The 15,532-nt window shown below is 52.9% G+C and overlaps 2 protein-coding genes across 2 annotated transcripts; one reads left to right on the forward strand and one right to left on the reverse strand.

Annotated features, from left to right (window-relative positions):
• Positions 1–176: 176 nt before the first annotated feature.
• Positions 177–1,390, forward strand: J4E92_001078 (uncharacterized protein; the record flags this gene model as incomplete). The annotated part of the gene is made up of 2 exons (XM_051492492.1): positions 177–201; positions 255–1,390. 2 exons carry the CDS (start codon positions 177–179, stop codon positions 1,388–1,390), a joined length of 1,161 nt encoding a protein of 386 aa, XP_051358004.1.
• Positions 1,391–8,918: 7,528 nt separating this feature from the next.
• J4E92_001079 (uncharacterized protein) lies at positions 8,919–11,701 on the reverse strand (the record flags this gene model as incomplete). The annotated part of the gene is made up of 4 exons (XM_051492493.1): positions 8,919–9,065; positions 9,157–9,982; positions 10,100–10,412; positions 10,474–11,701. 4 exons carry the CDS (start codon positions 11,699–11,701, stop codon positions 8,919–8,921), a joined length of 2,514 nt encoding a protein of 837 aa, XP_051358005.1.
• Positions 11,702–15,532: the final 3,831 nt, after the last annotated feature.

Here is a 15,532-nt window from a genome sequence, read left to right on the forward strand (position 1 = left end):
AGAAACGAGTCGTCTTGACCTTTCTCAACTTGATCACCATGGCTGCCTCCTCGCTGACTCTTCGCGATCTGTCCGCTTCCGAGTTGCGAGAGAGACATCCTCGCTTCTTCCCCATTGTTGCGCGACGCGATAGCTAAGGCAGAGCTCTGTCCGCGACACTTCCGCAACTCTCCGCAATGGCTTCCCTCCGTTTCGCAGCCGGTGAGTATGCTACCCAACATACGCCATTGATCCAAATGACTAATCTCGTACAGTCCCGATAGCACGAAGATGCATGTTCAGCAACTTTGCGCGTCCACTGCAAGCTCCTATCGGCAATGGCATCCGATGCCTCTCCACCAGTCCATCACTGCGCAATACCTCGTCCTCCGCATCTGCAACGCATATCTTCCGCGATGTCGCGCCCTTACGTGACTTCCGCCGCGACCTACGCTCCAACAGCCGCACAGTCGGCCTTGTTCCGACGATGGGCGCCCTGCACGAGGGCCATGTCTCGCTCATGCGACACGCAGCTGCCGAAAACACCGACGTCTTCGTCACCATCTATGTGAACCCTACACAGTTTGGACTGAATGAGGATCTTGCCTCGTACCCGAAGACATGGGAGGCAGACATGCAGGTCTTGGAAGAGCTTAACCAGGAGCTGGCGAGCGCAAACCAAGGGCGCGTGACAGCTGTCTTCGCACCAACCACAAAGACCATGTACCCCACACTACCGCCGGACAGCAGTATACCAGGTGTGGGGAGCTTCATCGAGATGCGTCCGCTTGGCCAGCTTCTCGAAGGCGCGTCAAGACCCGTCTTCTTCCGCGGCGTAGCGACAGTCTGCATGAAGCTCTTCAACATCTGCGCGCCAGATCGCGTCTACTTTGGGCAGAAAGATGTCCAGCAAACTCGCGTCATCAAGCGCCTAATTCAGGACTTCCATCTGGATACCAGCTTGCGTATCATTCCCACTTCAAGAGAGTCAGACGGCCTTGCGCTCTCTTCTCGCAATGTCTACCTCGGCGCGCGTCGTCGTAATGTTGGCATTGTCCTCAATCAAGCGCTTCGCAAAGCAGAACTACAATACAACAATGGCATGAGGTTACGGAACGACGTCCTCTGGCCTGCTTTCGACCACGGTAACATGACATTGATCGAGCAAGAACAGATGGAGCCTAGCAAACGCGCAAAGTTTGAGGTCGACTACATTAGCCTTGCAGACCCTGACACCATGGAAGAGATTGACCAAATTGATGATTCGAAAGGCGCTATACTTAGTGGTGCAGTCAAGATGCTGCCAGTCGAGGAGCCGCAAGAGGGTGAAGATTTAGGCCAGCTGGACTCTGAAGGTCGACAGGTACCTGTGCGCTTGATCGATAATATCGTCCTGGACCCAATGAGATGAGAGTGTCTCCTAGACACAGACAATCATGGCACTCAAGGGCTATATCTGATTCAGGGTAATGGGCATCTGCCATGACTAGAAGCGCGCTGCATCACTCAAACGCGACCGAATGCTAGACCACCTCGGAAAGGTTCTTGAATCGATCATTTTTCACCACATCCTATGCAATGGCATGTCCATTCATTTCCCTTGCACCTCGATTCAGTCATGACTCCCGGCTACCAGAGCTGTCTTCGTGTGGGTACTACAGCAACGTAGCCGTTATGTAGCCGCAGATATCTTTACAGCATGCAAGTGTGCGAAACAGAAGTGTATCAAGTGACCCAGATGCAGTAGAAATCAATTGTCTGTTAAAATGAACTGTATGTATACTAAAACGGATGACCCTCATACATCCGCTGACGGAGACGATGTGCAAGCTATCTCCAGCTGCTTCTGACAATCGTCACACGGCGTTGCCCAAAGAAAAAACCTGTTCTTCAAAACGTCCGTTTAAGCTTCCGGCCAGTCATCTGCTGCAGATACTCACTTTACCAAGAACCGGTCCATCTCCGCGACTGCAGTCTGCAAGCCATTGCAATCCCTCCTTTCGCCTCTACCCGTCCGTCCGTCCGTCCGTCTACCACCAACATAATCTCATCGTACATACCGTACGCGCAGCATCGTCAAAGCTGAAGATCGCCACGGTCCGTGAATCCACACACAAGCCTGCTGCACCACCACCAACATCTCCCTAAGCGCCTGCACCGCTCATCAAGGATCGTTCCTACATGCTTCCAAGCTCTTTCTAGAAGGTAGTGGGAGCAGTGTTTGCTAATTTTGGTGACATGTGGCTTGATGTGGTTGCCGTGTGGCTTACCGATTGGTGGAAAATGGTGTTGTGGCGTCCCTCATGGGTGTTGGGAGATTTGAGTAATGCGACGGAGATTGTCAGAGGAGTGATATATGTGTCAGAGATGCTCTGGTGACCCTCATGCGAGTGGGGATAGGTCTTCGATGTTGAGGATGGCGTTCGACATGTGCGGATTGTGGAGATGATGATGCGGCCAGTGGGTGGGCTGGCAAGATCCGTTGAGAATGATGTGGGAGACGCGATGTATGACGGAAACCTTGGAACAGAAATCAATTGGCCCAGAAGAGTAGGAAGGCTTCAGGTTGAAAGGGAAAAAAGAGGTGGCTCGAAAACACGACAATACCAATGGATGCTGTATCCCATCGATGGATGAAGGCAGTGACCTCCCCGTGCTCAGGATCTACGTACCAATCTCGATGGAACCATCTCGCGTTCTGAAGGACTCGTCGTGCGCCCCGGAATAATGCGACGTTTGTGTGTGTTGACAATGAGACTCGACTTTCCCACGTCCTCAACGCGTTCATGCGCTGGACAGTTCACTCCTTACATGCAGAAGGCGGATGCGATCTAATGGACCCGCGCAACTTGGGTTGAATGGCTGAGCTTTTTAAGCACTCCGTAAAGATGAGTTGGAAAGGAAGATAGACGAAACGCACGTGAGGGAGAGGGTCCATGAGGCTGAGTGGTCCGAATACGTCATAAGAGCACACGGCCCAAGCTTCAAGCTCTCCCAAGGTCCCATCGCGACCACGTCCGGTTTCCAACACACCCATCAATGTGAGTGCGTTGTCGACATCTGCCGTGGCTGTTCCAACTATCGAGCGCCAGATTCAACCCATGCTGACCTACTTGTGACATAGGAGAACACGAATTTCGTACGCACCATTTCCCTCGAGCACGATGCAGTAGCCTTTTCACACATCGGTGTGCCTCCAGACATAACCTGCCGCGTCCTTTATTCACCATTCGGCCCGAGACGCGTCGAAGGCCCTTCATCTAAATCACCTCCTAATTGTTCTGCATACCTGCGGTCACACGAATGTTGGTAGCTCGTGCAGTACTATAGTCACAACCTCACATATACCCCTATACTCCGTATTTCAAGATTCGTATAAGACACGTTGCGTTCTTGACAAACTGATCCGAGTCTAGTGTTTTGTGCCTCGATAGGGGCATGCAATAAGCGCATCAGGGTACGGGAAGATGCGTGAGAATATAGTACAGAACTATATCGCAGTCTCGTCAGCCCGGAGTAGATGCAGCAAGGCGTATGGTTGTCCCTGGATTTCTTTTGCAGCTGCTCGACCGATGTTCAGAAATTGGCATGTCCATGCTCGGCACGTAGCGATACGTTAGATGCCAAGATGTATTCCAACACGATTGAGATCAAGCTTCTCCACATTCCGCTTCGTCGCCGCAGCCTGCTCCCGGAAGATCGCGGCTAAGCTCGTGAAGCTTACCCCTTATAAGCTTCAAACAGCGCTGGAGAGTCGGCCCTGCTGTCGCCATGAACTTCACCAAGCGTCAAACTTTTGGGCCTGTTAAACTTCGCAGAAGCCGCGAATGTCTCCAGCTGTGTGACCTTCGGGAAAACGCATGATGCTGCGTGGGGCTGCGAGCTCAGCGCGCCTGTTGACTTGGACAGTTTTCGTGTACAATCTATACCACGATATCACCTTGGCGGACCTGGGGAATATTGCCGGGAACCCTGCTTGTATTGCATACCCCACATTTGAAGACAAAGGCCAAAAGCGCAAAGGGCATCTTAATAGCTCTTTGCTATGATAATACCAATTCTGAATGATAGCCTGGTTTCGGAAAGCTTCTCGAAGGCCTTAATTGCTCCAGGACTCCAGGGCCGACGGTCCACGAACCTGTCCACTTGTTACAGTCTATTCAGGGGTGCCTGACAACACCTTGCAGGTAGCTATGAGTAGTTACGAGTACCTATAGGTATCTGCAGGCTACCGTCGGTATGTGGAGATCCGTTTTAGTCGAGAGTATAACGGAGGGCACATTCGTCCATGGTTGACCCGTCCTCACGTTCATCATGATAAAGTTTTGTTGTTATAGCTTCGCCCGGCCGATTATAGATGCGCGTACGTCTTCCCGAAGGCCTTGGGCTCGATTTGGGGCTGGATCTTGCGTTCGAGACAATCGCATTAAGGCGCTCGGCTTATGCCTTGCCGCCCGCTGCTGGCCGGGCGGGTGAGCTCCCGATGCTGCTAGGATGCCGTTCAGCACAGGGTACAATCCCGAACTACTTGTCGATCTTTCAACACTGATTCCCTTTTCACAACTATCTCGGTATGATAACTAGGACGCAGCACGTGAACAAGGACCTTTGGCCTATAGACGGGAAGTTCCATTGAGGAAACGCGCGAAGCGAACTTTGCGATGTCGCGTAAGTATACACAACGCTTGCATCGCGATCCCGCGCATCTACAGCAGCTCCGGTCTAGTCGAGCATGGCCGGTCGGAAGTCCAGATGTGGCTCCCGGTTCCGAGAGCTCCAGGCCAAAGCCATGCAACCATTATCAACCCAATTATTGGCTCTGGAGGTGATGATTGGTTATAAAAATATTTTCGTCAATAAAAGACGACATCGGGTGATTGTTGGCGTCTACTTCGCATTAGCGACAACTGCCAGCCGTCCAGTATTTCGGAAAGAGGAACTTTCTGCAGGTGCTAGGGCCGTGCCGCTGTTCTCCTCGTGCATTTACGAATAGTTAGTAGTCTTGAACTGCATGCACGCAGTCGCTTGACCTGAAACGGCTTTCGCCTTCTGCCAACGCAGCCTTGGTAACTGCTTTTGGAACCGGCCTCCAGCACTCGATGTGCTAACAGAATGACTGCGTGATCTGGTCTTGTCATTGCGGGCTACGAGACTGGTTCGGAGCTTTGACTGGCAAAAACGTCGAGACGGACTCTGGGGTTGAATCCTATCGAGATGCAGCGAACCTAGCTCCGGTGACGCCGAACGCAACGGCATGTGGGTCTCGAACTCTCGACACGGATTATGACTCCTTCAGACAGAGTCCCAGCGTGAGGCTGACACGTGAAGATCAATAACCTTGTGAAGGGTTGCGGCGTGCCCTGCTTCTCGCCAAAGTGCGGTTACACCGTTGTGACGCTCCTTCTTACGGCATGCTGTCTGTAAGCAGCCTTCCTCGGGACGACCCTCCACATAGCCAAGACCTTCATCGGTCATTCGCAGTAACTTTGACGTCGCTTACCTCAACGTTACGCCATGCTAGGGTCTGGGATCGAATCTGTTCGACCTAGCAAAGCATCTATACCATAGGTCAATATATCCATGTGGCTGACGCCCGCTTCCTCTACCAAGACCAAGTCGACCCGCTATCAGGCTAAAAGCTGACGGCAGCCAAAACGGTCGCCCGTCCACTGTTCACATCCTTGCCATTGCCTTAATGGTCATCCCTGCCCGTTGATTACCGAGATCTAAACAAATAGCAGCGAAGCACGCAAGCGTCGAGGAGTACTTGTGGGTACAACCGAGCTGCAACCAGTGAAGGGGTACCCATGTGCCCGAGCTGCTGCAACCCCTACCTACCACGTTCCCCACATCCTGAAGCGTCGATCGTGTCGGTCGCTTCTACTTGTGGCCAGCTGTGGAAGCGCTCTACGTTGCCATCGCGTGCGTCTCGTACTCCACCGCGTGGTTCGATCTTAGCCACCATCGCATGTCGTCTCATTCCGGTCAGGGTCGACGGAGCTCAGTAATCTCTCAAAGACAGAGCAGCACGGATTTGGCGCAGCGCCTGCAAGCCTCACGCCAGCCGCACGCCATCTGACCGACCTAGAGCGTGCATGTCCGAACCACTTCGCCAGCCGACATCGCCCAAGAGCGCACGCCAAGAACATACTAGGATAGCTCCAAGGGCCATAGCAGACTCGAGGTCGTCCGTGATATCTGACATCCAAAAACCGGTTCCAGTTGCCCGTTGCCGCAACGGCTCGCGACGATCTGTCAGAGAATGACCCGTTCTCTCAGAGCAGGCCGCAATTCCGGATCGTGGCTGACTCTTTGAACACCGAGGAGCCAGTGATCCATTGCTTGCTCACCGCATTCCGAACTTTGGGTATCCACGTTGATTGTCCAACGTCACCACGCGGCAGACGCAGCCCCCATGGCCCGCAGGGCGCGTACCATGCGCTTTGACATTGTCTCAGTATTCTCCGCATGCGAACTCGTACGGTAGTGCACAGTGCGGCGTGTGGGGTCTTTCTGCCCTTCGTAGACATTCCCCTTTCTGTTCATCTCTTTAGATGAGCCCCTCAATATGTCGCAGCTTCCATAGAAGCCCTAAAATGTGGAGAATCACGTTGAGAAGGTGGCGCTCGCCCTGGCCACATGGTGCAGACGTGGAGATGGGGTGGCCAAATTGATTCGGTATTACACGCAGCACTACCGTGAGAGACTGCGGTGTCACCGTGATTTGTCTCCTTATGCCCTGGATTTGCTGTTCCTTTGTACTGGGTCATGCACAGATGTAGCGGAGAGTAGGGAGGGGCTCCGGCGCTGAGGTCTACCTGTAATGAAGGGGGCTTGCAGCGTGCATGTCATATGACTCTCGTTTTGGAATCGTAGAGTTGAGGGCATTCACAACTTCTTAGTTGAGGTGTTAAGGCGGCTTGGACAATCTTGTTCACACCACCACTTGCACAAATATTAGCATGCTGATGAAGGTGAATTACGTGTTCACAGCCCACTACTGTTATTGTGCTCCCCACGCTACAAGATCATATCATCAGCTGTGACTATCGCATCGGCTCGCGAGCCCAAGCCAGGTATCTGACTGTACTGTAGCCGATCATCTTATTCTAGAGTTCGATGCCCTTCTCCGGTCTACATGAGATGGGCATTTGCTTACATGGGCTCAAGCAGCAGGGCCTTTCGGGAGATGCGGGCGGTCACTGACCCGGCGAGTTCCAGGCTCCCTAGACGGTGTTGACCAACAACGCGTTCCAACACAGCTCAACAGATCTGGGGTGCATATCAGGGCAATACTCCTTGCATATCTTGATGTAGCCTCGGTGTATGCTCTCCGCACCCTGTGCCTTAGTGACACTTCCCTACGAGGGAAGTGACTTATTCCTATCCAATCGCGTTGATATCCTGAATAGTCTCATGTCTTACCGGTCCGCAGCATTGTTTCCATACTTCGCAGCTCGCGAACTTTCTGTCGTTGTTCTAACCAGGGCTTTGAACGTGCATGCGATAGATCTTCGGTACTGGTAAAGACACGCCCTCGTGCCGGAGATTATTGACGTTCCACTGGGTAGGGTCGTGGACCGGGAAGCCGAACGCTGGTATACTAAGACGAGGAAGGGCCGCATGGCAAAGCTAAGGTTTGGTAGCGGGAGGGCAGGAACGCATTGGGTGCCCAAGTACCGGCATCGCTCTCTAGATACCACATGTGGTCTCGCACAACTTTCTGCAAATCCTTGACCTGGCCAGGGTTACCTATGTTTGGCATACTCAGTTGAAGCGCTGACAGCCAAACACTCTTGTCCCTGAGCATCGCCACACAGCCATGGCAGCACATTCTACCTTAACTGGCCAACAGAATTTGGGTGGCACGGTAGTCAGCACAACAACACATGTAGCCCACCAACCTCCACAGCCATGATTCAACTCCTCCACTTCCAATTCTAACTAGCGTAGGTGTCATGCTCGAAGCAGTATCTAGTCGTGTTCAGGTCCTTGATCCAGTCGAAAGCCCTGCAGAGGAAGCTTGGGGCTCGCGGAACGCAGGGGTGTACTTTTGAAACATCGAACCTGGCTATAGCATCATGAGACAATGTATTCAATATGTGGTTGGCCCTACACAGTGACCAGAACAAGCGATCATAGTAGCGATTCCACTGACTCGCTGTTGGCACGGCACAGGGCTTGCTCTGTACTTGTGTGATCTCCTAGGTGGCTCTATTTGGCCTGTAAGTTGGTAAAGGGCTGTTAAGTCAGGATTGTTTAGTTGCGTGTATACGCGAGGCGTAGCTATTGCGCTAACTTATTGACTACCCACTATTCTCCACTGTGTACTAGAACCGAAGTAAGGAGACGAAGGGAACTTCCGTACATGTACAGGGCGATATCATGTCTCGGAGTAATTGTACCCGACGCTACAGACAAAAACACGCGAAGGACTTTGCGCTTTTCGAAATATGACGCACAATACTTGAGGAAACATGTGCACCAGGATGGCGTGCATAAAGTTTGGTACCAGAACGCCCTCGCAACGATCGCGCCGCCAGTCCGCACACCAATATCTCAAGGGGCAAACACATTATGGTATAACGCCGAAAACCAGTATACGTGAAATCGTACATCGCACTAATCGTGGGCATCAGCCCTGATGAAGCTAGGCGGCAGCCACATAGCCACTGGCCCGCGCCGGAGCAAAGGAAAGTAACATCGACAAGACGGAAAACATAGTGATGTCAGGGTATAGGGTAATGCTAGTAATGTACGAAAGGTGAGCCAAGTGGCGGCCCAAAATGATTCCAAATGTACAACGAGTCGCAGCCGAGCGAAAGGAATCCTGACCTCCCCTTAGGGAAGTAACAGGGCGTGTATTGTTGTACTGTTGCGAAAGGCGGTGTTATGGTTCCGGGATGACAAGGGTCGGCCAAGCGAGGCTCAAACGCGGCTCAGAGTGCGAGCCCTGTGCCGTCGCCGCTCCAACGATAGAGACTCAACATTTCGCGCCGACGCTGTTGCGCAAGTTGGGCGTGTTCGTCCATGCCGCGGCCGCGCACTTGCTGCAAAGCAGAACGCATGACTTTGCGGAAATTTCGCTGTGAGGTGTTAGCATGATTACTGATCTTGGCAGAGCGGTGGGGCCGGCAAAGGTTGAGGTAAGAATGACGGGCTGGTAGCGCCACTTACCTGATATTCGGTATTGAGGGTGACGATGCATGCTTCATGCGCGCGGACTATCACTTCGCATGCTCGCACGATGTTCGGACTTGCATCTCCTTGCAGCTTGTCGGCTATGAGCAGTAGCAGGAAACTTCCTTGCAGGAGGTAGATGCCGAAGAAAAACGGCATGAAGCTTAGGTCCGGATCGTATTCCAGAATCTCATTCAATGCTTCGGCGGCTGATACCGCATGACCGGTTGCATCGACGAAACTTTGCGAAGATATCCAGAGGTCGTTGTCATCAAGTAGCGAGATAGGATCCCATTTACCATTGAGCAGGATGTGAAGCGTGTGCATGAGATGCGTACCATACGCCTCCACAATCTTAGCATGCATCAATGACTCTTGCGCCCTGGACATAGTAGAGTTGACAGACCGCCCGGATGGTGTGTCGGGGTGTGATGGTTCGCGTTCAGCGTTGGCCTCGTTCACTGCGCGATTTCGTAGCTCTTGGAGTGACTGCCCATATACCACCAGCTGTTGACTGATCTCGAGCGCGTGGTGATCCCAGTCGGTCTTCGTCCCAAAACGAGGGTGGTTGCGCGCATGATATAGATCGGTAATCTCCCCAAGGATGGTCATCAAAGGAAGGAAAAATCCGAAAATGGAGTGTCCGGTGCACTCAAAGGCAGGCCCTCGAGATCGTCGATGAAGTGTGGAATCTGAAAACGATTGAGCGGAGTCCTCGAAGAATTCGCCAGATTGCCATACGTTATCGTCAAGTGGCTGCAGCAGGCCCGAACATTCGACGTCTAATAAAGACAACGGTCGGTTGTAGCATAACGCTAGGTGGCTGTTGAGCGATCAGCGTGTGTTGGAGGGCAGATCTGATGGATGCGCAAGAACGTCGGCAGAAGTCGAGCAATGCCATGCTGCGAGTGTCACGGTTGACAAAGATCGGATGGCTTACCGATCAACAGTGAACAGCAGCCACCATATACGTCTGCGCTCTTCCCTTTGCTCTTCTGTGAAGTCCATGGATGTGTGTTGACTGGTTGGGTATCCTGCGCCCATGTGTTCCGCATCAAGGTCTCCAGGTGCATCTTCGTCATTCGGCTCGGGAGGCGGTGTCACAGGCACTTCCTTGCCAAGTTTAAGCTCCCTAGCCAGTGACCAGGCGGCGTTCCACCAGCGGAGTGATGCAGCCTTGTACTCGCTGGCCGAGATCACTATGGCCAAGTGCATGTAGGTTGCTACGTCGTCAAGGCCTCCTGGTGCTCCCGCTGTTTGTAGTCGTGTTAGTGAAGGAAACTACGCAAAACTGAACATGGGTTGGTAACTTACGCAAACCTATGTCGGAATCTTGTGCGGGCATACCAAAACCACCCATGGTGACACCATTGATCGGCCCGACGCCGTTGAAAGCCGTCGGACTGGCATCGGAACCACCTGGATGTTGATGCACAAGAGGCTTCAAGAGACTGATGGTTAGGTTGATGAGTTTCTCCGATAATTGGCTCCGCGCAGATGGCGATGAGGAAAGATATGGAGATTCGCTTGTCAAGCAGCCAATCCAGAGCATACTTGCCAGCAGTGCTGGACTGCACACGCGGGGGTTGTTGGTGCGGAGGAAAGAGCGCTTTCGGAAGACGTAGCCTAGTACGTAAGGGGAGACTGGTTGCATAAACGCAGTTGATGAACTCTGGAAATAGAGCTCTAGTAAGTCGCAAGCTAGTGAAATCGGCATGACATTTGCGAGATGTGGTACTAACGGCTGCAGAACAGGGTATCTCAACTGCTGAGAGGTATTCTGATGTTGTGCGCCAGAGTACATCGTTGTAGAAGGTGAAGGCAGCATCCAACCAGGCGATCCATCAACTGGTGATTGAGGCATGTAACCCATGTTGGATGCCTCTTCGGGCATCCTGAAGGTATTCGTGGGTGCTTGTGTATGTGCGCTTTGTGGGCTCATCATACTGTAGGGGCTATCAGAGTACTCCATCCCATGGCCGTGCGAAGGTACAACGGGCTGCATTCCAGGCTGCATCATTTGAAGTGGTGACTGATAGGTAAGGCTCTGGTGGTACTCCTCCATCGACGTGTACTCGGGCATGGGGTTGTGCATAGACAGCCCTTGAGTTTGTAATCGGGGCGGCTGCATGGGGTGCATGGATTGCATGCTCTCGGTCATTTGATGGTGCATATCAGATTCTGGCATAGTGTCGATTGCACCCATGCTCATCGTCCTGTTCTGATACATCGACGCGGTATCCATCTCGGGTCGTGTTGTCGCAATACTGGCCGATCGACCAGGTAGCTCAGGCAGAGATCGTTGGCCTTCAGGAAGCTTGGGACTATTGCCGTGAACAGACTCGGTAGCTTTCTCCGACGATTGCGGGGTGCTGGAATCCTCTGACTTCGGCGCACCAGTGCCTCCGGCGGCGGTCGCAGCCTGCTGTTGGGCAAGATCCTTCCGCGATGCCTTTCCGCGTTTCTTGCGCTCACGTATGTACTCGCACGTCAATCCAAATTCTGACACTGTGTTAGCCAAGCTGTCAGAGGGGTAGTACATGGGTGATGGAAAGCGAACGGCAGTTTTAGCCCCGTAGCTAAGAGCCTCTAGCAGACGCTACAAAAGTAACTTTTGGTCGCCTAAGCAGATGGTTCTCATCTCGGTTCATCCGTTGCCGAGCTCTCCATAACATCAAAACGTACCTATGCAATGCGCACACTACTCATACCGTTAGCATATTGATTTAGAAATCCAGAGCTTGGGAAAGGACCTACAGATTGTCTACCATCGCACTTCGTTCGCAACTGGTTACACTGATCACAGGCTCGGCTGATCCTGCGTCGCACTGGTCCGGACGTTGAGTTACCTCGTCCCGACCGCTCATGGAGCATCTCTCGCTGGTGTCGAGGCGCTATAGGACCACTGGCGTACGGTAACCGATGAGGCTTGACAAGTCCCTTTCCGTTTGGCAGCACATGCCGGTTCTGATGAAATTGTAGGGCTGCGTATTGTGATGTGTGCGCGAGGTTGTCGAGTGGTGACTGCCCCATGTGCTGGGCAGCGAGATGATGATGTTGATGTTCGACCATGTTCGGCGCGGGGAGGTGGCTGAACGCCGAGGGGTATTGATGGAGATTCGTGGAAAGCATAACTGCGTTCTAGCGTCCGTCTCCACTACAATTCCACCACTCGAGGATAGATCGGGAAGTGTCAGTTACGCAGGAAGTGACGGTAAAGTCGGAGTTCAGATTGTCCAAGGGGTGGCGAAGGGCGAAGAGCTGGCAACAAGGCTGAGAGAAGTCAGCACAGGGCTGGAATTCCAAGGTTATGTCGTCGAGGGACGTCAAAAAGATATGCAGGTCAGTTGTCCAAAGGCCGTCTTTTGACCACTGCTGTGCGCCTGGGGTACCATATAGCACTCGGTTGTTAGGTACTGTCTCGGCCTCCAAGCTCAACCTTAGTGGACGCAGTGGGCTATAACACAGAACTGTCCAGTGCCTGAGGTGCAGGGTGAGGATACCGAATCGGCATGGACAGCCAGGTCCTTTCTCCGGGACCAGCTGCATCGCGCGTTAGAGACGTCTCTGGCCACATGCTGCAAACGAGATGGGCAACAGGGCACGCATGTTCATGGGTGCGTGCGCCTTCGAGTCTAACTCGCCTTCCGTTCCTCCATCTCTAGTTCGAGCAATTCACCCCTGCGCGGCCAGGGTTTCGCTGCACACCAACATTCCACGTTGAGCACAGTCCACGAACGCCGCTGGATCTTCGTTGCCGCGGACTTTTACGGCTACATCCCAGAGGCATCGCCGCAGGTTAGACTCGTAATCAAAAACCATATTGGTTGATCGGTGCCATCCCGACCCTATATGGCGTCGTGTTAAGAGAGGCGGCGTACCGATGCCGGCTCAACAAGTACCTTGGGGTACCTGCCCGTGCCCAGGACCCACCTGCTACCACACCTTCGCCCGTTTCCCGTTGCTGAGCGATCAGAACAGGGTGCCAGGGCCATGATTGGCGACCGCCGCCCGTGCAGCAGTGCGTTAGCAGGCGAGCCGCTGACAGCACGGGACCTGGCAGTCTCCATCGCCTAGACTCCCTTCTACGCGACCATCGCGGGACAGCCATTTCCTAGTCGCAGCCCCAATACGCGTCCCCTGGCTCGCGATGCATCCTGACATCCAGCGCTACCCGCTGTCCTGCCGGTCATCTGCACCCCAGCGAATAATCCGAAATCTGTTGGGGCCTGCGCTGATCACCTTCCCTCCTTTCATAACCTGTCGCCATGGGGAGACGTGAATTACGCGAAATCAGAGAACGCGGAGATGCACTTCAGACGCTTGAAACGTTGTATTTTCCAGGTCCCACTTTCCAGCTCTGACGAAAGAATTGATGACTAAATCGTCACGCAAAAAGCTAGCTTACGTCGGCGCTGGATACCCAGACAGTCTGCGCATGACAGTCTATCCTCATTCACTTCGGCAATGCATATTATGTATCTCTTCATAAACATGAACGAGCCAGGTTTACCACCTGCAGCACGCAGATATATACCTGCCAAGACAAAGCCGGAGTCGACCTGGTGTGCACAATTTTCTCGTCTATAACACGTTGTCTTATAACATTACACGCGGAATTACCTGGCATGTACAACGGCTCTCCGAAGCGAGTGGCGCCAGCGATGCTAAAAACGTGTGCTATGCGCCGATTGCTCCCACGGTACGGTCTACTCCGCCCTAGTTGTTAGCTAGAGCGGGTGTCTATAGTTTGGTAACGAGGGCGTTCTGCTACAGCGAGACTGCGTTGAACCTGACTAGCTCACCCACAACTGCCTGTACGATGTCTCGTGGTCAACATCCAGCTGAAAGATCTCCACAATCGTCACTGGGCGACAACGCTTGCTGATTAGGCATCCCCTATCTGCTCTACAACGCTACGGAGCCAGCGGATCGCTCCGCATTCCAAATATGTGCCGCTCTCCATGGTGGCTTAGAAGCGTTTTATTGAAGACTTGGCCTGCATTCATCCTGGACGAAGTAAGCTCTTTCAGTCAAGGTCCAAGTCGAAATCAAGGTTCTCGTTACTAGGTCGGATCCGGAACCTAGAGAGTCTGCATGTAGCAACTAGAATAGCTCAGGGGACTTTCACCATGATTGCTGTAGTCTCTGTAACGTTTCGAAATACCAGATCAGCCACCGAAGATGAGGCAATTCGCATGTACAGCCAAGCAATATTAGACGACCGTCTTTCACAAAGCTCCTCCCGCCCACTAATAGCCAGGAAATGGTACCATACTTAGGGTTCAGCAGAACAAGAGTTTGACAGCTCATCTACTACCGATCGAAATATGCCTGCTCATATCCATAATTTTAATGAAGGTCAGGTGATCAGCCCCGATGATTTACGGTGTACTGGGCTCATCGCGTCTAACAGGTGGTATGCTGTGGGTCTTATGACAAACCGTTATAAGTGTCGCGTACCCGCCTGGTGTGAGGAAACCGGTCCGGCGCCCAGTCTGTATCTACAAAGACCTGGAGCAACTGTATCGGATCATTTAAATACTGTTTCCAGCAGCCCTGTAACTCCAGGGACAGATTGAAGGGCCAAAGCTCGACAGTGATCAAAAGGCCAAGCTGTTACAGACGGTCATGAAGGCAGTGAATATTAGTGGATTGAAAGTCGCAAACTTCGACTTAGCTATATTGCCGACTTCGTGTTAGACACTTTCAGTCAACGTTAGTCATGCCGGCACCGTGTACATCGTCGGATCGTGTTTTCGCTGTCACTTTGACATTCAGGGCTGAAGAAGGGTCCAGGTGGCTCGGATAGTGGCAACCTAGAAGTGACTCAACAAAGTCCAGATCTTCGTGCTGACAGCCTTCTCATCGAAAGTCCGGATCGACATCCGCGGATCATCTGGAGGGGCGTAGGTTGGCAAGTTACAGGGAAGAGTGGAGAGCCCTATCATGTTCCCCACTGTAAGTCTGTGCCCCAAGACCGAGTCACTGGACGATACTCTGTAAGGGACTGTCCAGCCTGAGCTCAATACCTCGTTCCTGTAGGCCACCATACACATGCAGTCTGGAGCAGGAAGGGTAGATACGCAAGGCACGACGGCTCCCCAGCTCCGAATTGGGCTGGCTTTGGTGACATCTAGATATTGCATGCGCAGCTCTTGACGCCGCCGCCGCATGCAACGCGTGGAGTTGATTGATGAGCGCAAGCGAGGGCCGGCCATGCCGCCAAGCTACGCACCGTTAGTAGAACCATGTACGACCTATGATCTTCTGCAGTCCATGCTGACGCTCAAAGTTGGAGCCAAACTCGCCACCACTGCCGGCGAGCCCAGAACGGTCAGGACACTCCCAGTGTCAATTCAACTTTCGATAC

The sequence above is a fragment of the Alternaria infectoria genome (genome assembly GCF_024043175.1).
Source record: "Alternaria infectoria strain BMP 0036 chromosome Unknown scaffold_1, whole genome shotgun sequence".
NCBI lineage: Eukaryota > Fungi > Ascomycota > Dothideomycetes > Pleosporales > Pleosporaceae > Alternaria > Alternaria infectoria.